We start from the raw sequence: 22,461 nt of genomic DNA, 5'->3' as shown, positions 1-22,461 counted from the left end.
AAGTTTTTAAGTTAAAAATGTGCAATTGTTTACACAAAACGTACGACTAATGACAATAGATTACCACAATGTTACGAGGGACCTTAAAAATGCATATTTACTATGTAACCATATACCCACCTTAAAAAATATTAAACGCCTCAACCCCTGCTCTATGAGTAGAGAATTTCACTTTTCAAAAAGAAGACGTTATTGACACACGAAAGTATTTAAAGAAGGTGTTGCAGTTCATGTGCTATTTTTCTCTAAATGTGTTGCAGATACGAAGAAAAAAAATCAAAGTCACAGAATTGGAGGTTAATCTTTTCTTTTCTTTTTTATAATTCACATAAAACAGAGTAGAATTTTATCAGGAAAGTGTGTACTAATGCCATAAGACCACGAGCGAAATTTTTTGAAAATGATTATGCATACAAATGTGGCAAGATTTCAAGTTTGTTCAAAAGGCCGGAGTCCTCATTGTTGTAAAAACTGCCTCCTAGAATTAAAATGAATTTGATATACACGTAAATAGTCAGAAAATTTCTTAACAACTGACCTTTCTGATTTTTGTTTCAAAGAGGCTTTTAAAAAAAAAAAATTAATTTTGGAAAGAAACAATGCTTTTTTAAATCTAAAAACGCTGTGTTAAACTTCCCCACTTTTTATCAAATCTAATTTAGTCAAGTGGTCACGTAGTTTAAAATGTTTTGACTATAACTGACTATTTTGATTGGGTTCGAATATCGAAACGGTTTGAATTTTTTAATCGCATGGAAAGGTAATGTATATAAACAATGGGAACCGAAATGGTCGGATGGTAATATCTTTAGTGACCGTGAATGACTGGGCGTTTGTTTGACGTACATGTACAGACCTCTACCTGGTTGACAGTTTGTAAAAAAAAATATTTAAATTTGTTGGAGCGTTCACATTTTCATCATTTAATTAAGTATTAGCAAAATTCACGCATAGCTGTGTCAATAGTTATAGCATGTGTAACGTTAAATCTCAGATGTCATTGTATACGTTGTCATTGGTGACACCTGACACCTCAAATGTGTAGAAATCTACGGTGCTGAATTTTTTTGAATGCAGAACTAAGATACATATTTATTATATTTTTATAGATTATAACATTATATTATACGCCAATGGAATTCTACAGAATTTTGCGGCTATCTTTTTTTAACCTGTGCGCATGGAAAATAAATATTTGTAAATTCGTCCCCCTGCCAACTCGGTCCAACTGATTTTGCATCTACGCAAGACTGCTGTTTCAAAACAATAAAACAGTAATATTACTTAATTCATGCAGAATCTCTTCATTAACATTTTCTTAAATCTTTTAACCATAAGTTAAAAAAATCGGTTCTCAAACAACATCTTGAGTATTCATTATATACTTCAGTAAGTCGTCAGTAGCTTGACTGTTTTCTTTAATAAATTAATGACATATTTTTTTCATTGTCTGGCTTGTTTTAATAAGGTTACCCTGTGATGTTGCAGGCATCTTGTTGATCTACATATTAAACTTTGACAGCGCTTAAAGACGGTCAGATCATACAGCATGGGACTTGCATGGTTTAAAGGTAATGTATAAAAGTAATATTTACTATTTTTGTTAATGAAATAACTTTTTGGGTCTTAATTTTCACGTAGCCTGTACTATAGCTTGATTTAGGTAAACATTCTGCTCTAAACCTAATATTATACATTTTATGCTCTGAACATTGCATTTCTCAGAAATAAATTTTTTCATCGAAATCATGTTTTTAATACCCAGATGTTCTGCTCAATGCATTAATTCTTATTACGTGACAGATAAAGTTGAGAAGGTTGTTACAAGAAAAGCAGCTACAAGCAGTGCTCCTGTACATGATGAAAACGAGGCTCAAACTAAGAGACGATATAATCTCAGGAAAAGAAAGGGGCAGGATGAGAATGGTGAATAGTAATTTATACGCTACCATTCTGTTATCACATCATTTGAATTACACAGACGTATACTAATGATAATGAAAATTCGATTTCAAAACTAGTTCTCCAACAATGTCTGATAATGTTATTTGTATAGGCAACATATATGATTTGTATTCAAAGCTTATTTTATTCGGTAAACCTTTTATTTCTAATAAAAATAACTCATGATTGTATATACATGTACCATTATTATATATGGAAAGTAAAAAATTACAATTAATTTGTATCAAGACAAAGCACGCAATTGACTTCAGTAGATGGCCATATTGTAATCAAATACTAGTATTGTTGTCCTGTTTTTCTGTTGAGGCTGGCTCACTACACCTTGAAATACTCCCTCAAATCATTATGATAAATAGCATGATGCATTAGAAGCAAAAAAACATTTGAATTGCCATCTCGTGATGTAGTGCCTTAAAAATACACTGTAATTAAAAACTTCAAACCAAAACCAAACGTCAAGAAGTTTTACTTAACATGCTTAAGGTAGTGAACTTCGGTACATTGGTTCCCGGTGTTCCGAGACAACAACATTGATTGGTACTGTATGGTTAAGTACACAAATCTATAATTTAAGACCTATAATGTAGCAAACCACTTGTTCTTGTGGCAATTGATGAATTCTGAACAGTTTTTTGCACATCATATCATTTTTTGTTGGTGAGCTCAAGCTTCGATGCATTGCTGGAATTATTAAATATAATGTCAAAGTTTAAAAACGGGGTCGATGAATTATTCAGTGATAGTCGGGGACTACATAGACATTCTTTAATTCTAAATATCACAGAAACCGGAATATTTCTCTTAAGAATTTTTTGAAAGTGTCAAACATGCTTATGTTTACTTTTGTTGACTTTTGCAGATCACTGTTCTACGAATGCTAGTGAAAGTCGACGAATAATTTTGCCACAAAACGATGGGCAAACAAAAGTTTCAAAATTGAAAACAACTGTATTGATTAGAAGAAGTAAAAGGGGAGCTGCCAAAAGGATGGTTTCAACAGAACAAGCCAATGAAAATAACAGATCATCACATAAAACACCAAAAGGGAATCAGGAGAAAAGAATTCCAACAAAGACTCTCAACAGAAAGAATAAATCATCTATGAACACAATTGTTAACAGTCGCAAAAATGCAAAAACACTTAATAAAAAGTCGGGCAAATCTACATCTGTTAATATAAGGAAGAAAATCAACTCTTTAGCGGTTACAGAAACAAAGACATCATCAATATTAACTCCTGCATTAAAAAGAAGAGTACGCTCTCCTCCGAAAGGAAAACATGAGAGTTCACGGAAAACAAACCCGTCTTCTCAAAAAAAGAGAAAAGCAGCTCGAGTGAAGAGGTCGACTCCTGAGGAAAAATTGCAAATTAGAACCCAGCGATCAAAGAAAGAAAGATGTCGTAAAGAGTTGCCAGGGATGTTTGCGAAAATGTTTCTGAAGAAATTAGATTTAGTATCTTGCATAAATGAAGGTAACAGTTCAACAATACATGGAATAAGCGTTACTCACGATAACCTAGTGTGGGTGAACTATCTGTCGTCGAAGCAGGTGAAACTATACAATTCTGCTGGGGAGCTTCTTAGATCTTTTGATTTAGACTACCATACAGTTTTTAATTCTTGCATGCCAAATGGCGATCTGCTGGTAACACAAGGCTACAGTTTCGGGGCAAATCCTACCGTGGGTTATGTATTTTTTCTGCAATGTCACTACCTTCATATCCCGAATGAATCACCAAAGAAAGCATTTTATTGTTTAAATAATAACATATGACTCATCATACAAGCGTTACGGGCAAGGTCCTTTTCACGCGAGGGAATATCCCTCTTTTCTGCAATACTATCTTTTAACAAGAATAATAACTAGAGCAAAGCTCGTTGCAAAGCAACTAGTGGCTTTTCCGTTAATGTCAACAGAAAAGTTGGAAATTGATGTAAGAAGCAGAGTTTTTGGACCAAGAACAAGAGTGACTAAAAGAAAAAGTTGCAAAGAAAACAATTCTTGGTACGACTTAACAAAATCAAAATCAGTACGAATTAACAAAATCTTAACGATTTTAAGAATGACTTAACAAAAAATCCGAATTTGTTCAAGTTTGACTGAGCAATTATTAAATTATTTCAGGTACAAGTTAACTTACATTCTCTCACCAGAGGTGGCAGGGGATAGTTTTTTGGTCGAAGAAATGTGAGGCAGATAGTGCTAATATAAGTGATTTAATTTTTCAGTAGATTTTTAAATTTGCTAAAATCGGTTTGCATGCAGGGGACACATGGTCCTGACCCTTGAGAATTTTTAAACATTTCAGAATTAAACAACTACAACTTACATATAGATTATATAGAATAGCCAGGGACGGTCTCAAAATTTTCTGAAAAATTGCCCTTTTTTCACATTTTCACGGGTCCAGCACCACGCTCCAGTCCCGAGCAACTGCCATAAACTATCATAGGATTGGTAGCTTAATGTATACCAATGCAAATAAACACCGATTGATGGGGGGGGGGGGTGTCAATCACCTTCTTTTCGAGTGACATTTCGTGTTCTGAACCCACCCTACTTTTCAAGCACAAAACGTAAAGTGAAAATTTTGGCCACAGTTTTGCATTTTCATTCCATATCTGATGAAAAGTGCTACTAGTATTAAAGAGTTGTATATCAATGAAATTGACATGAGCTCCTCTATCCACGAAATGAATGCAATAAATATTCTAGCAATTTAAACCCGTCAAATAACCAGCCAAACCTCAGGTTCTCCCTTTATTTCAAAATTTTGACCGGGTCTTTCCTTCGAAACTATTCCCTGCCACCAGAGGTCGTGCTTAACTTAATTCTGAACTAACAACTATTTTTTAAACCAAGAATGCGGAATCAAAATTTCCGTAAAAATCAATTTTTAAAGCTAATATCCCTCAATCAACCGTCAGATTTTTAAATGGATTTCAGTTTTAGCTTGATAAGCTCTTTTTGTGTTTATGATTTATAACAAACTATTGCTCCAGAAAGAGTTATTATGAAAAGCTTTTAGAGCCCTCCTGGCCCCTAATTTGAGGGGCCAGCCCCCTTTTCTTGATATGAAATGAAAGGTCTCGTAAAGATAAACATATTTTGTTTTTTGTTGTTGAATTGTTGACCGTTCTAGCTATATCTGAACAACTGTGTTTTAGGGGCCGACCTTTAAACTCCTTAACGGGACCACCAACAAAATACATTTGGGTAGCATTTTGTTTAAAATTTTATTCTGAGCATCTTTTCTCTACACTGCTTTTCAAAGGGTTGACCTTCCGTACTGTGTGCTTGTTGCACCATCAAATGTCAGAAACTTACCAATGTGTAGTTTACTTTATTATATCTCTGTGAATGTTTTCTATGTAAAATTACAATGAATAAACATGCTATTCTATCTAACCGTGAGATAGTTTCCATGCTATATCTGCCCATGGTGAATAGTCATCGAAATTCACCGGCAGCATATGATTTCCCTCCTTTTTGAACTCGGAGCACCTCTGACATAATCCGATCGCTGCGTTAAATTCAAAGTCTGATTACTCTAATTTGTTTATCATCAAGACATTCTGGATCGCCAACAAATAGAGTTTTCTTCGGTAAACAGGGAAATATTTGCCCCCGTTTTATTTTTGCCCCTTTCGCCCTCGTTTTCAGCGGGCGAATTTAAGACTGGGCGAATTTCAATGTTCCAATTCTTTAGTACACAAGTTCGTCTGGGCGAATTTAAAACGGAACGAAACCGTTTGCAAGTGTACAAGGGCGAAAATAACACGGGGCGAAAATAATTAACCCTGTATATACAGTAATAATTAAAATACCTATTTACTGACTATTTGGATGGCAGCAAGTTTATTGCCCCCCTCAATTTTATCCACTAAAAGTAATATCCACCAAAACTCTACAGAATAATATATGTACGTGCGCTGTCTTTTGAGATTAATTTAATAATTAAAGTGTATTTTTTAAAAAAGCAACACAATTGTCGAGCTCTAATTTTTCCTTCATCAGTAGGGAGACGTCCCTGAATAGAGTGGAGAAGTTTGGGGTGTGGCTCGGAGTGATGGATAAACCGGAATTATGTCCAGGAACATAGAATCTCCATAGCGTGAGTACAACTGGATTGGCGTCACACGATCTGGGTTCTTTTCATTAATTCTGGCGCCTTGGTCGGTCTAACTTTGCCAGTTTATTTGTTTTAATAAGGTTATTTGTCGGTTTTTCTACAATTTGCGTGTTTTTTCTTTCAAATGTGCAGATAGCCCTGGAAATGGGAGCATCAACACTGGCTGTGCTGGGAGCCCTCTACACGGTACCCTGGCTGTGGAACCGAACAGAGTCAATTAGTGATCAAGGCATGAACAGAGTGAAGGATGGGCTCCAATATGTAACATGTAAAAAACACATTTTTTAAACATGCAGAGACTCACAAAAGATAATTTTGCAACCTATTTGACTAAAAATATCTCCAAATCACTGATATTAATATTCACTGATGTTAAAGATGTTCAATGCTGGATTGATAAATTTTCTTTATTGCTAAATCAGTTTCCGTTATTATATGATTTCTGATATTCCAAATTGATGTCAATATTACTTGATGACTGATATCTTTATATATTTTGTTGTTATCAAGTTAGCGAATATCTCAATATAAATTGTATATAACATGTATATTATTAGATTGCTGGTTCAATGCACGGTCTACTCCCGGCGTCATTGCCGATGATGAAAGTGACGGCGGATATTACGGCCTTGCTTCTGACGAAGTCCCTGCCGCGGATAGAGATCCTCCTGAGGATAGAGGTCCTCCTGAGGAGAGATCCTCCCGAGGATAGAGATCTTCCTGGGGATATAGACCCTCTTGAGTATAGAGATCTTACTGAGGATAGATGCCCTACTAAGGATAGGGGTTCTTCTGAGGACAGAGATCCTACTGAGGAGGTTCTACACCAGTTCCTGGTCCTACCAAAGATGGTTCTCAAATGTAAGTATAATATGTTTTATAGGTGAATATGGACTAGATATCCTTATATGCATTGTCCTCAGTTCATAACTTTTTGTGTGAAATGTTGTAATGTAATGAAATATAAAACCTGATATGATAGTTTTTAAAGTAACGTTTAGCTCGCAATTGCTAGCGAACTAAACATAGTTCAGTTATATGTTGAATGTAAAAACAACACATACAATTAATATCTGACACATATTTCACTAGTCTCCACGAAGCCTATGAGAGGAAGTGGACTCCGGTCCTTAAGAAGGGCGACTACTGCGACCAAATCTTTGCCTATAGCCCCGTCACCAAAAAACTCGTGCTTAAATCTTACTACCCAAGTCTGCCTCGCCTTTGGTTTTCGGGAATGAAAAGTAAAATTGCGCAATTCCGAAAGTAGAGAAATTACCTTAAGTTTAATCTTTTCCGATGATTGTGAAATTTCAACATTGAAAGAAACATTGTCTGGAGTTTGCTAGTCGTTGCTGTAACTTTAAACAAGTTTAAACAAAATTCAAGGGGCATGTCAACCGTTTGAACCGGAAATTAGTTTTCTATTACTTGTATTATTGTTTACAATGCTTTTATGTGGCATATTAGATATATAGTCAGCCAAAATATGAATGTCAGTCTGCGAGTTACGTGGAATATACAGAACTCACAGTGGCTCGCGCAATGTTTCTGTTTAAATTTACTTGTAAAAGTTCTGTTTCAAGATTATTATTTTCTCTTTTCTAGTTTGTTATGAACACCCATCTTCACCAGCCAAGTGTCCGATTCGTTTTTCTCGGACACTTGGCTAGCGAAGATGATGAACACAAAATAATTAAGTTCTTAGTGTTTGTCAGATTGAAACACCAAAACTATGTATAAATTTTCTATTCAGCATTCGATATGCATAGCCTGAACTTTGTTTTACAATGAGCTGTGAAGTCTGTAATATGCATATAACTCGACGAATGACACTAAAATGGATTATTAGAAGTATCTAAATGAAGAATTATGAAAGTCAGTTATGAAAAATGTTAATCATAAATTTGACCATGCCCTTTTAAAGGGACTTGGACACGATTTTACTGATTTTTTTTTCAAATTTTATTTTTCCATTTTCAATGTTTTTACTGATAAATATAGAAGTTTTTAATGCAATGTCAAAATTTGAAAGTCAAACATCAAGTTATATTTACACTTTCCAGTGTCTTTGCCTGTGATAACGCTACATATCGATTTTGTACTATATAACCCATAACTTCAAATGACGCCAAATTGAGGCGCCAGGGGGGTTTGATTGTTTATATTTAAATATTTAATCGTACGATGGCTTAAAATTATATAAATATAAGTAATTATAAGGAATCATTCTTTGAATATTATGATGTGATAATTTCGGTCGGGGCGTGATCAAATATATCATAAAGCCCTTTGGGCTTTATTTGATTTGATCACGCCCTGACCGAAATTATAACCTCATAATACTAAAAGAGTTATTCCTTATTCCTTAAATAAGCAAGGTACAGAGTTAATAATTCTTTGTTTTGTAAACAGAGCTCGAATATTGTCATTTTTTTCATATGTGTTGTATTGGTGTAAGTTTCAATCAAATGTATCTTTCTTTTGTTGATAATAGTATTTATGAAGATATTGAAAAAAGTTTGAATTATTTTTTACATGTAATTTTGTGGTCACAAATGGGAAGACATGACAGTATTGGTTATTGACCAGAGTCCTCATTGGACAGACGCGGAGAAGAAAAGCAAAGAAAAGTTCTGGATGCACAGACTCAAATCATTCAGACCCGATGGCCAATCTAATTAAAATTAGATCCTTCACGCTCTCGTTTTTGATATGTCGACATATCAAATACGAGAGCGTGAAGGATATAATTTTAATTAGATTGAGCCGATGGCATGAACAAACAAATGGACTTCACTAAAATGAACGTCTCATATCCTTACATCACCTGACACCCTTATAGTTTTTTTTTTTTAATCAAATATGTCAACTGCGCCTCTTTCAGTTATTAGTCCCCTTTACTACCATTTATTTTTATAATTTCTTTATTTTTAATTTTTTATAAATTGTTTTATTTATTTTTTTTTCTCTTTTTAATCACACTCTTACCCATTATAAACTAAATTGAAAAATTCGGTGCCGTACGAGTTAGCAACGGGGGTTCAAATTTTCATTTATTAACTCAGACGTCAATTTTAATTAGCTAAGTAACTTAATTAGGCGCGAAGTTGGCAGTCGATTGATTACTTTAGAGCGATCGGACGCATTGTGTAAACCTCCTTTAAGAATGCGAACTAAAACTGTTTATAATGTAGTTGTTCTCTTTAAGACGTGTCTGTTTTAATGTTGAGAATAATGAGGACCGAAACGATCGGATGGTGAAATCCTGTGTAACCGTGAATGACTTGGCGTTGTTAGACTGGTCCTCTGTCTCTATCGTGTATATCGCGCATACCAGACAGGCATTGTCAGTCTAAGCGTCTGTTTGACGTACAGCCCAGTACTTTATCAGGTCGACAGTATGTAAACTATTTTTCAATTTGTTGGAGCTTCCACAATTTCATAATTTTTAAAAGCAATTTTTACGCATATCTGTACCATGTAAATTGTTTATGGTAATAGCATGGGTAACGTCTATTCTCTTTTAAGAAGTGAACAGGCATAGCCTAAAAAAGAATAGGGTAACGTCTAATCATAGATTAGATTAGTGTAGTAGCTTGTACGTTGTCATTGGTAACATCTGACGCCTCAAATACGACCCTAACTAAGATCTCTTTCACCCTATAGTCGATCAAGCTCGGGTACGCAGTTCTCAATTTTAGACACGCAGGATTAAACGACACATGACACAAAAATGTTCGGATAAATCCACTCGCCATGCTATGTAGAGGAAGGTGACATTTGTATAAAAAAGAGTTAAACTGTCTTTGATAACTAAGTGCTGTTTAGGGTTTGTTCTAAAGACGGTAAGCTTTTTAAAAAAAGCTAAACTTGTTTAAATCTACCTTACAGAGAAAAAGTATGTTACGGCGGCCATTTTGCGAACTCATTTGTGGCACGCGACTGTATATCTTGGGTATTCTTTATATAGTTCAGTAAGTCGTTTGTAGTTTTGACTGTTTTCTTTGATAAAGACAAATTCTTTGTATTGTCTGGCTTGTTTTAAGGTTACCTAGTGATGTTGCAGAAATCTTGTTGATCTACACATTACACTTTAACAACACTAAGAGAATCTGAAAAGACAGCATGAGAATTTCTCAGTTTAAAGGTAATCTATCAGAGTTATATATGTACTATTTTTGTTAATGAAATAACTTTTGTGTCTTAAATTTCACGTAGCCTGTACTATAGCTTGATTTAGGTAAACCTAATATTATACATTTTATGCTCTGAACATTGCATTTCTCAGAAATAAAATTTTTCATCGAAATCATGTTTTTTAATACTAGTACCCAGATGTTCTGCTCAATGCATTAATTCTTATTACGTGACAGATAAAGTTGAGAAGGTTGTTACAAGAAAAGCAGCTACAAGCAGTGCTCCTGTACATGATGATAACGAGGCTCAAACTAAGAGGCGATATAATCTCAGGAAAAGAAAGGGGCAGGACGAGAATGGTGAATAGTAATTTATAGGCTTCCATTCTGTTATCACATCATTTGAATTACATAGACGTATATTATTGATCATGAAAATTCGATTTCAAAACTAGTTCTCCAAAAATGTCTGATAATGTTATTTGTATAGGCAACATATATGATTTGTATTCAAAGCTTATTTTATTCGTTAAACCTTTTATTTCTAATAAAAATAACTCATGATTGTATATACATGTACCATTATTATATATGGAAAGTAAAAAATTACAATTAATTTGTATCAAGAAAAAGCACGCAATTGACTTCAGTAGATGGCCATAATGTAATCAAATACTAGTATTGTTGTCCTGTTTTTCTGTTGAGGATGGCTCACTACACCTTGAAATACTCCCTAAAATCATTACGATAAATAGCATGATGCATTAGAGGCAAAAATGTCAAAAACACAAAAATAAGCATTTTTCGGTTAAAATAATCATGAATTTTAAAAATTTAATATTATAGATATAATCATAAGTACCAGGTGGATTTGAACTCGTGATCTATGGCTCACAAGTCCGATACAATGAGCCATGATGATGATATGTTTCCAAATTGATTGATACAAACACTTTAATAAAACATTTGAATGGCCATCTCGTGATGTAGTGCCTTAAAAATACACTGTAATTAAAAACCAAACTTCAAGAAGTTTTACTTAAGGTAGTGAACTTCGGTACATTGGTTCCCGGTGTTCCGAGACAACAACATTGATTGGTACTGTATGATTAAGTACAAAAATCTATAATTTAAGACTTATAATGTAGCAAACCACTTGTTCTTGTGGTAATTGATGAATTCTGAATAGTTTTTAGCTCACCTGAGCTGAAAGCTCAAGTGAGCTATTCTGATCACATTTTGTCCGTCGTCCGTCTGTCCGTCCGTCTGTTCGACCGTCCGTCCGTCTGTCCGTCTGTAAACTTTTTACATTTTGAACCTCTTCTCTAAAACCGCTTATCCAATTTCAACCAAATTTGGCACAAAGCATCTTTATGGGAGGGCGAATATAAATTGCAGAAATAAAAGGCTGATCTGTTTTCAAAGCGGAGAAAACCTTCAAATTGTAGAAAAAGGGGGGTGCATTTTTAAAAATCTTCTTCTCAAGAACTACCGAGGCAAATTCAACGTAGTTTAGCATATATTATCCCTATGGGAAGGAAAATATAAATTGCAAAAATTAAGGGGTAATTCTGTTTCAAATCTGACTTATTACGAAAATAATAATAAAGGAAAGGCGTGTTTCAATCAGCTTCGGGCTCGGCATCCGGTAAAATGGGTAGGCAAGACTTGGCCAGGGCAAAACAAAAGATTGGCAGTTATTAATCTGCCAATCTCATTAAAATTTCAGGATATTTGATGGACTAGTATATTTGTATTCGCTGTAAATATTGCTGCAAAATAATGCGTATTTGGAATTGACGATTGCCGATCTGCCCCGGCTCTTTTACTTGCCACGGCCCGGGTTTGCATACCCATTTTACCTAGACTCGTATTCCATACTTCTAAAACGAGGTTCTTTGACATGACATTTTACGAAAAAGGGTCGATCTGACTATTAGGAATTTGCTTGTTTGTGCAACAGTTCGCGTATGAAGGGAAATTTTGAAACATGCAAAATATATTGGTGCCGATTTTGTGAAGTAAATTGAGGCTAAATATTTCAATGCGTTGACAGTTTTCACACATGACGTTGGTGTTCGCTTGTTCTGATTTTTGTTTCGTTTTCATTATTTATGCTTTGTAACCTGGAAACTATCGTCTGTATTTCGTGATTTTTACGTATTTTTTTTTTTTTTTTTTTTTTTTTTTTATAATATTTATTATTCAGTTTTTATACAGATAACAATAATTCATAAACAATACAGGAATAAGTTAGGAAAACATAAATCTAGATTTGACGATTAATACATAGATATCTTGTACATTAAGTCGAATATATTTTGTTTTCAAACAATGAATATACATAAATTGGATAAATTGTATTTTAACAACCAATTGCATTGCATAAGCATATGTATAATATAGAAGTACTCTGATACTATTTGATAATTATGGTCCACCAGGGTCCTTACAACACAAAAAGTCCAAACACTCCCCAGTGGACGATGCTACATGAGACTGTTTTCTCAAAGTAGCTAAATACTTTATAGAATTACAAATTAAAAACGTGTAAGTACATGTATATATCACAATGTATCAGCAAATTTTGAGAAAAGACGTTGTTTGTCACATTTCATAAGACGTAACAGAGAAGAATATTGAATAAGAGCATTTTTGACACTTTTACACACATTTATTTCAGTTTCTTGCAGAGATTCAATTCTACAGTACATTTTGTATTTATATATTTTATAAGCAATGAAAGAAATCAATAAATTCAACGACTCAATCTTGTCGTTTTGTTCTAAATAAAAGCCTAGAATAATATGTTTCCATTTTATGTCGAATAATAAAAAGGAACCTAATTTTCTCCAAATATGTTCAACATTTTTACATTCAAATAATAAATGTTTAGTGTTTTCAATTGTTTTGCATATATTACAGTTATCCCCCTTGTTCCTTAACCATTTACTTAAATATGCATTGTTGCAGAGAATATTATGGAGCATTTTGTAATTGAATTCAGCTATTTTATTGTCATTTATATCTTTGACTTTTCTCGTGTATATATTTTTCCATAGATTTGAATCCTTTATCGGTATTGCAAACTCTTGAGAAAGTTTAGTTTGATAACACGGTTTAACAAATTTCTTGTGTATTAAGTTTTTATAAAAGAATTGGCATTTTTTATTATTTAAGCATGACACCCCTGTTGCAAAATGAAATTTCCTTTCATTTTTTATGTTCAAATATTTAACATTTGTAAAATCATATTTTTTACACAATGGTTTTATAACTGATAATAAAGTTTTATATTCACAAAGCCAGTTAGACTTTCTCTTAATAGTAGTGGAAAGCACTTGTAGTGTTTTTATATTCCCGTTATCATCTATTAAGTCCTTTAAGTAAAGTATATTACTGTTGACCCAGTTTTTAAAAAATAATGTTTCTCCTTTTATTTTTATGTTGTTATTATTCCAAATGGGTTGTTTTAAAATATCGTTAGGTGATATGTTATCGAAGTTACACCTTTGTTTACATTCGTTAAATGAACTTAGAATTTGTTTGTAGAAAAGTGGAAGTTTGCCTATTCTATCCAGTGCATTTAAATTAGTTTCAGAAAACTGTAAGACGTAATGAAGATTTAAATTAGCTTTTTCCATAAAACTCTCAAGGATTTCAAATAGAGTGCCCTTAGAAGATAACAATCGCGGTATCCACGCTGCTTTTAGAGCCTTGAACTTACTTTCAATATCTATAATTGATAAACCTCCATCTATTATATCGCCTATCAAGGTATTTCGTTTGATTCTTTCAGATTTGTCCCATATGAAATTAAATAAGAGTCTTTGGACCTTACAGATATATTCTTTATCTGGTATACACAATATAGATGCAATATAAACTAGTTTTGAAGTTGCTAATGTTTTGATTATACATGATTTACCAAACACCGTTAGTTTTCTACGTTTCCATGATTCAAATAACTTTTCCATGTCGTGGTATATTTTCATCCAATTTTTATTGTAACATTCTTCTTTATCATGTCCTATATAAATACCTAAACACCTGACAGCTTTATTTGTTACTTTAATGCCATTGATTTCATCATACATATCTTTAAGCCCCCCTAAAAGAATACATTCGGTCTTGTTTATGTTTATTTTTGATCCGGCATGATTGCAAAACTCGTTTATAATTTCCAAACTCAAATCTAAAGAATTCTCGTCTTTAAGAGCAAGTGTTAAGTCATCCGCATGTTGTATATTAATGATTTCTTTATCATTTATGCTGATCCCCGATATATTTTGTTCGTTTTTAATTTTTATGGACAAAATTTCGGCTACAAATAAAAATAATAAAGCAGATATTGGACATCCTTGTCTGATCCCTCTTGTCATACTACATGTTTTAGATAACCATCCATTATTTTTCATTTTAAATTTAGGGTTTTTATATAATATCTCTACCCATTTAAGAAATTGATCGCCAATATTAAATTTTTTCAGTGTTTCAAAAAGAAAGTTCCATTCTACCGAGTCAAAAGCCTTTTCAAAGTCAAGAAATAATAATATGCCGTTTTTGTTCTCCGAATCGCAATATTCAAATATATCTAATATTAGTCGAGCATTTTCACCTATGTATCTGCCTTTAACATAAGCCGTTTGATTTTTATTAATTGTGTTTGCTAATATTTTTTGTAATCTTCTAGCTAAAACACAACCTATAATTTTATAATCTGTATTTGTTAAACTAATTGGTCTATAATTTTTTAACAATTGTTTTTCGCCTTTCTTGTATATTAGTGATATCACAGAGAGCCTTTGAGATTCAGACATTTCTTTTTGTTTAAAAACTTCTTTAAGTGCGGCGTAGAAAATTGGTCCAATAATGTTCCAAAAACATTGGTAGAATTCACCAGGAGATTTTTCTCTTTTCATATCAAGTACGGCGTTTTTGCATTCTTCGAAAGTAGGGAATTCATCTAACATCAATTTGTCTTTCTCGTTCAACATTGGTACCTCTATATTGTCTAGATAAGTCAAAATCTTGTCGGTTGGAATATTTGTGGTTTTAAACAGATTCGTATAGTAATTAATCATTTCTCCGATTATTGAATTTGTGGTATTTATCATATCTCCATTTGATGTTTTTAGTTCTTTGATTATATTAGATGTTTGATTTTGTTTTTCAAGATTAAGGAAATATTTTGTGTTTTTTTCGCCACTTTCTATCCATTTTGCTTTTGATCGTATTTGTGCCCCCTTAATTTTTTTGTCATAAAGCTCATTCAAAGTGGTATAAAGTGCTTTCAGTTTACCATAATCAATATTGTTACACTGGCTATTCTCAATCGTTTCTATTTCTCTTTCAATTAAGATGATTTTTTGTCTCATATTTTTCCGTTTATTTTTTGCATAAAGTATGGAAAATTCCTTAACTTTACGTTTAAAAAGTTCCCATTTATCTATTGGATTTTGCACTTGATCTACTTCATCAACTAATTTTGCAATATAATCTTTGTATTCCTTATTTTCTAGATACGAAATATTTAATTTCCAATAATTCGGACCTCTGGAATTTTCAGAGATATTAAAATACATTTTTAAATATCTATGATCACTCATTCTTCTGCCGCGGGAATGAGTACCCGGTAGTTTCCTTACTATAATATTACCTACTTGAAAACAAAAATTGTTACTCATAAAGATATAGTCAATTCTACTAAAAGGAATATCATTGGCATTACACCATGTGTCACCTTTGAGTTCAGGATGCTCTCTATCCCAAACATCCACCAAATCAAGCTGTTTTAACAAGTTTATCAAATAATTCTTACTTTTATCTTGTTTATCATTGACACGACAGTTAAAATCACCACATAAAATTATGTTTTCATTTAAACAATTTTTCGTAATAAATGTATGCACTCTTTTAAAAAAATCAACCCTTTTGTTTATATCATTAGGTGCATATATATTGACAATTGTAAATATTTCATTATCAAATTCAACATTCAATAATATTTTCCTACCATCAATTGACTTTTTAACATTTAATATTTCGACACTTAAATTCTTTCGAAAAAGTATGGAAACACCTTTACTGTGTGACGAATCGCTAAATGAGTGAAAAATTTTCCCCTGCCATCCGGCATTATACTTAAGTTCATTTTTATCAATAAAATGGGTCTCTTGTAATAAGATTACATCACATTGAGATAATTTAAGCCATTCATATAATTTTTGACGTTTCTCATCAGAGTTAAGCCCTCTTACATTAACTGAAAGGATATGTAATTTTTCCATAATATCTATACTCTAGGTAAATAGACTACAATATAATAAGTAGAATTCAAGTATTAACATACCCAACGTAATCATGAGTTTCAAAAGAGTCAGTCATTGAGAGCATCTATGTTTCCTCGTCATCTCCATCCGTCTCGGATGAGTGGTCACGTCCGGATGCGGAATCGGAATCGTGCTGACGGGCGCGTATTTCACTGAGCATAACCGCTATGTCGCGCTGTTTGCTGCTCTGTTTGGAATTCTGCTTCTGTTGTGGACTGCTCCATTGATCACTCTTTTTGCGCTTCCGTATCTTTTTTGCGATTTTGCTTAGGATATGTCCTAAGAGGTTTTTACCTGGCCATGCTTGCTGCTTGGTATTTTCTGTTCCTGTTTTGTTGAGCCCGGTCCCCCAGGTGTCATTGTAAGTAGATTCAGCTAGCACCACGTTTCGTTTGACCGATCTTAGTTTTTCCCGTTTTTTACGTATTAAATCAAACAGAGACTTCGGTAAATCAAACATTTAACTGTTTACCTGCGCAAATTAAGCAAAATCTGATGTAGGGGTAGATGCCTATTGAAATACAATTCATTCTATCGGTAATTCGGCATTATCTTTTGCGTAATGACAGATTAATGCAATAGGTTTTGTTGAGATGCTCGGCATTTTCTCGAGTTTATTCAGTTTAAATAGAGTTTGATATCGCTGACGGAAATATGTAGGTATATACATGTATATATATATGATTCATTTCGAAAAAATAAATTGCGTTCTTTATTTGTTATACATGTAGTGCATGTTTCTTGTGTTTAATTGTTTACAATTTCTATTTACTAACCATATTTAAGTGTTAAGCTTCGAATTATAAGCAAGATAAAGAGATTTGCTCACAATTCTATGTTTGTACACAGATCTTAAAAACTAAAGATTAAAAAAGTAAAAAAAATTGTCAATATTTATTAAGAAAATTTTCAAAGTCTGTTCTTCCAGAAACCAACTTTAACAACTTATTGTATTGTAAACTTAACCTTTTTAGCTCACGTGAGGTTGGGGCCACAAAGGGGGGTCGAAGTTTAACAAATGAATATATAGAGTAAATCTTTAAAAATCTTCTTCTCAGAAACTAATCAGCCAGGAAAGCTAAAACTTGTGTGAAAGCATCATCAGGTAATGTAGATTCAAATTTGTGAAAATCATGACCCCCGGGGGTAGGGTGGGGCCACAATGGGAGATCAAAGTTTAACATAGGAATATATATAGAGTTAATCTTTAAAAATCTTTTTCTCAGAAACTAATCGGCCAGAAAAGCTGACACTTGTGTGGAAGCATCCTCAGGTAGTGTAGATTCAATATTGTAAAAATCATGACCCCCGGGGGTAGGGTGGGGCCACAATGGGGAGTCAAAGCTTAACAAAGGAATATATAGGGTAAATCTTTAAAAATCTTCTCAGAAACCAGATGATTCTTTATAATTGTTAAGACTTTGGCCCCAGGACAATTCTTTGGCCTCACGAGAAGGTTCAGAGGTTGATGTACGTTTATATCCCATATATAAACTACTGTTAAGGATCTTTTTGAGAACTGCAATACTCAACATATGATATGACTATAAAATCATCCTGTTAGAAAAGGGACTAATGATTATAAACATAAGAATATCCAGGGGAAAATGGATTTTATTTATACAGGATCTACATGTATTATTGTACATTGTCCAGATAGTTTGTATTATGACTCCATTAAGCTGATTTTATCATACCTATTGTTCCTCAGGTGAGCGATGTGGCCCATGGGCCTCTTGTTTGCACATCATATCATTTTTTGTTGGTGAGCTCAAGCTTCGATGCATTGCTGGAATTATTAAATATAATGTCAAAGTTAATTATTCAGTGATAGTCGGGGACTACATAGACATTCTTTAATTCTAAATATCACAGAAACCGGAATATTTCTCTTAAGAATTTTTTGAAAGTGTCAAACATGCTTATGATTACTTTTGTTGACTTTTGCAGATCACTGTTCTACGAATACTAGTAAAAGTCGACGAATAATTTTGCCACAAAACGATGGGCAAACAAAAGTTTCAAAATTGGAAACAAATATATTGATTAGAAGAAGTAAAAGGGGAGCTACCAGAAGGATGGTTTCAACAGAACAAGCCAATAAAAATAACCGATCATTACATAAAACACCAAAAGGGAATCAGGAGAAAAGAATTCCAACAAAGACTCTCAACAGAAAGAATAAATCATCTATGAACACAATTGTTAACAGTCGCAAAAATGCAAAAACACTTAATAAAAAGTCGGGCAAATCTACATCTGTTAATATAAAGAAGAAAATCAACTCTTTAGCGGTTACAGAAACAAAGACATCATCAATATTAACTCCTGCATTAAAAAGAAGAGTACGCTCTCCTCCGAAAGGAAAACATGAGAGTTCACGGAAAACAAACCCGTCTTCTCAAAAAAAGAGAAAAGCAGCTCGAGTGAAGAGGTCGACTCCTGAGAAAAAATTGCAAATTAGAACCCAGCGATCAAAGAAAGAAAGATGTTGTAAAGAGTTGCCAGGAATGTTTGCGGATACGTTTCTGAAGAAATTAGATTTAGTATCTTGCATAAATGAAGGTAACAGTTCAACAATACATGGAATAAGCGTTACTCACGATAACCTAGTGTGGGTGAACTATCTGTCGTCGAACCAGATGAAACTTTACAATTCTGCTGGGGAGCTTCTTAGATCTTTTGATTTAGACTACCATCCAGTTTTTAATTCTTGCATGCCAAATGGCGATCTGCTGGTAACACAAGGCTACAGTTTCGGGGCAAATCCTACCGTGGAATTAATTTCTCGGGAAGGAAACACAAGAATGCTAGCAGATCTTTCTACACACACCAAAACACTGTGTGGAATTATTTGTCAGGACGAGAGAATATACGTCATAGGTCACAGCGACAAGTACACCATTCTTAAACTTGACATGAACGGAGAAGTAGAGAAAGTCTTTGAAACAAAACCCGAACGCGTTGACATAAATCATATTATTTCTCAAAATGGTCAAATTTTTGCCCTGAATACTAACATTTTTTCCGTGCTTTTGCTGGGTTCTGATAAAATTTCATCTGAGGTTATTAACAAAGTGATGGTTGACAAATCATATTCAGCAAGTGCGTCTGTTGACAACTTTGGAAACATTATTATCGGAGTACACTCACCGGTATCTAAGATTGTCGTAATTGATCCAAGACTAGAGCGTAAGCACGAGATAGATTGTGATTTCTCAGGGACTGTTTGCGCCACAGCTGTCGACAAACAAAACCAGCTCTGGATTGGAACTGAGGATGGAAATTTGTACATTGCTAAATATCTTAAATAAGGACCTTTATTTTAATGGCAAGACTAATAATATAGAAAAAAAATTATTGTTGGTTTTTTTATGCTGATGTTGAATTAATTTTTCCTTATAACAAGAGGCCCACAGGCCTTGACGGTCACCAGAGCCCTTGGATGGACTGGTCAAGTATATTTGCATTTTAAACTTCAGTTTTAGTCTTAATCCTTATCCAATATTTCTCATACAAGTATCCCCACTTTATTATTTGATTATTAATGTATATCCTAGCTCCAGGAGCCAATAAATGTTAACTTTTGGTAAAAAGAGACTTACAGGCTTTTAATGATCAATCTTTTTTGTAATCTTTTATTAAAATCAATGTCATATTTTTACACATCAATAAAAAGTATCAACAAGATAACTATTCACAAACCTTACAAATAATCACAAATATCTTGATAAATATTTTTCTTATATAATCAATCTGTCTTAAAACAGTGTTTTGAACATTCAATTTACCTTTCAATACATAAAGAATTTTTTTCTTTGACATTGTGTCATCATGAAATCTACATTTCATTTTATATTTGTATATTGTATATGCAACACAAGCCTTTAAATTGTTTAAAACCAATGTTTTTTCCTTGACTTCATCGTAAAATCCAAGTACAATAATTTTCCAAGTAACAGTAAACTTAAGAAAGGAACCAATTTTTTCAAAATAGGTTTGACACTCTCACAATCATATGATAAATGTTTAATGTCTTCTTCAATGTTACAAAAGGTGCAAAATGGTGATACATCTTTATTCCATTTACTCACATATACATTATTATTCAATATATCATTTAACAGTTTGTAATTAAACTCTGCTATTCTTTTCTCATACATATTCTTTATTTTGGACACATATACATGTACATTTTTCCATATATACCCTTCCTTAAAGTTGAATATTTTCTTGGACCGATTTTTGGAATTTATTATCAATGAATATTGAGTAGTGAAAATTGCTTTTTGTAGATCTTATAGATTTTGTATCATGGTTTTTAAAATGTACATAATTTTTTATATTTACGTACTTTGCATATGAACAATCAAATTTTTGTCTAAAATGTTTGACAGCTCTTTTTAACATAACATATTCACAAATTATATTGTTCTTTTCAACTAATTTGTTTGAAAAATATGTTTTATTATACATTTCCCCAATTTCATCAAAAATATCTTTCACATATAGTATGCCACCCTTTAGCCAGTTATAAAAACATAGTGGCTTTGAATCGTATTGCAAAAAGTTTGTTATTCCATAAATATTGGCTTAAAAACTCATCTCTTGTTACACTACCAATCGATGTTTGTATTTTACAACTATTAAAGGCATTGAATACGTTTCGATAAAACTGGGGTAGCGTTTATTATTTCGAAAAAATCGGAATTGTTTGGATTACACTCATTGGTTTTAATAATATCAAAGACTGTAATATTGTGTTGTTGCAAGATCTCACTTAGTGTTCTATGTGTAATACTTTCTGGATTTACTTTCCTATCTAACCATGATTAACAATTAATCGCATGAAAAGGTAATGTGTATAGATAATGTTGAAAATGTCAAGACTAAAGTTATTTAAGATCAATTCTATGTAAGAATCAAAGATTTATAAAAGGGTCTGGCCACGCATAGTCACCAATTTTTCTTATATTTCATACATCGACACACCTAAGTGTAAAACGCAAAAAACACTAAAAGTTGGTTGCTAGGGGTAACCGTTGCCATAGTAATTGAGGCTAAAGATGGAAAATAGCATAACTTACCTACTTTGAAGCCATATTAGAAGGTTTTGCCCACTAATGTAAACTATCAGACATAAAACAGCCTTTGTCCTATTTTCAATTATTTAGTTATTTCAGAAAATTGTTGGAGAAACCAATAATACTTATAAAATGTTACCTTGGAAACCGTTACAAATTTTTGAAATCAGTTTTTTGCGATTTTTTTATAAGCCGAAATGGGAAACTGTTAAATTTTTACATCCATATCAATATCCATGCTATATATATATTTAATTATGAAAATTGACATCAGTTGCTATGGCAACAAGGCCAAAAAATAGAAAAAAAACTGAGAAATTTAAGATGATTTTGATATGCTTTAATTCCCGATTTTAGAATTTTTTTAGCTGGAACTTGTAAACATATATCTAATTTTTCATTATATACCACAATAAGCTTTGTTTAGCAAAAGAGAAGTGTTGTTGCTATGGAAAATTAAGTTGCGTAAAAAATCACACAGAAATTCTTACTTTCTGAAAAGCAACGGCAGTTATTTTTTGAAAATTTCAGTTTGTTTTCAAGTGTCATTAAAGTTAAGAACATACTTTATTTTTTTTCTTACCATTTGATTTTATATATTTACTCATTATAAGTGAATAATATCCATTCAAAGATGCCTAAAAATATTAAAATTTTCCTTATTTTTAAGCTTGTTACCATAGCAACGGTTCTCAATTTTCATATTAAATTCTTAATTGCACAATCATAACAGTGTTAACCAAAGAATCCAAGATTTGCACTATTTATTCAAATTAAATGAAGAAAACAGATTTTAAAATATATGT

General features: G+C 32.8%; 1 protein-coding gene across 14 annotated transcripts; it reads left to right on the top strand.

Annotated features, from left to right (window-relative positions):
* Positions 1-765: 765 nt before the first annotated feature.
* LOC105320885 (micronuclear linker histone polyprotein) lies at positions 766-21,236 on the top strand. Of its 14 annotated transcripts, XM_066086808.1 has the most exons (10): positions 799-876; positions 1,469-1,571; positions 1,804-1,926; positions 2,825-3,439; positions 5,986-6,082; positions 6,233-6,368; positions 6,658-6,961; positions 10,150-10,250; positions 10,477-10,599; positions 18,522-21,236. In XM_066086808.1, exons 2-5 carry the CDS (start codon positions 1,550-1,552, stop codon positions 6,000-6,002), a joined length of 777 nt encoding a protein of 258 aa, XP_065942880.1. In that variant the 5' UTR covers positions 799-876; positions 1,469-1,549; the 3' UTR covers positions 6,003-6,082; positions 6,233-6,368; positions 6,658-6,961; positions 10,150-10,250; positions 10,477-10,599; positions 18,522-21,236. The 14 variants fall into 14 exon arrangements, with proteins under 14 accessions (XP_065942876.1, XP_065942879.1, XP_034325362.2 ...); XM_034469475.2 differs by lacking the exons at positions 799-876; positions 1,469-1,571; positions 1,804-1,926; positions 2,825-3,439 and having other exon boundaries at positions 5,980-6,082; XM_066086804.1 differs by lacking the exons at positions 5,986-6,082; positions 6,233-6,368; positions 6,658-6,961; ... (1 more) ...; positions 10,477-10,599; positions 18,522-21,236 and having other exon boundaries at positions 766-872; positions 2,825-5,377.
* The last annotated feature ends 1,225 nt before the right edge of the window (positions 21,237-22,461 follow it).

The sequence above is a fragment of the Magallana gigas genome, chromosome 6 (genome assembly GCF_963853765.1).
Source record: "Magallana gigas chromosome 6, xbMagGiga1.1, whole genome shotgun sequence".
Classification (NCBI taxonomy): Eukaryota; Metazoa; Mollusca; class Bivalvia; order Ostreida; family Ostreidae; genus Magallana; species Magallana gigas.
Note: the sequence above shows the minus strand (reverse complement) of the source record. Positions and strands in the feature narration are given on the sequence as shown.

Excerpts from the sequence above, each read along its gene's own strand:
- LOC105320885 (XM_034469471.2), top strand. The coding sequence starts at position 1,550 with ATGGGACTTGCATGGTTTAAAG. Across the intron at positions 1,572-10,476 it reads GGGACTTGCATGGTTTAAAG|ATAAAGTTGAGAAGGTTGTT; the intron begins GTAATGTATAAA and ends ATTACGTGACAG. Across the intron at positions 10,600-18,521 it reads AAAGGGGCAGGACGAGAATG|ATCACTGTTCTACGAATACT; the intron begins GTGAATAGTAAT and ends TGACTTTTGCAG.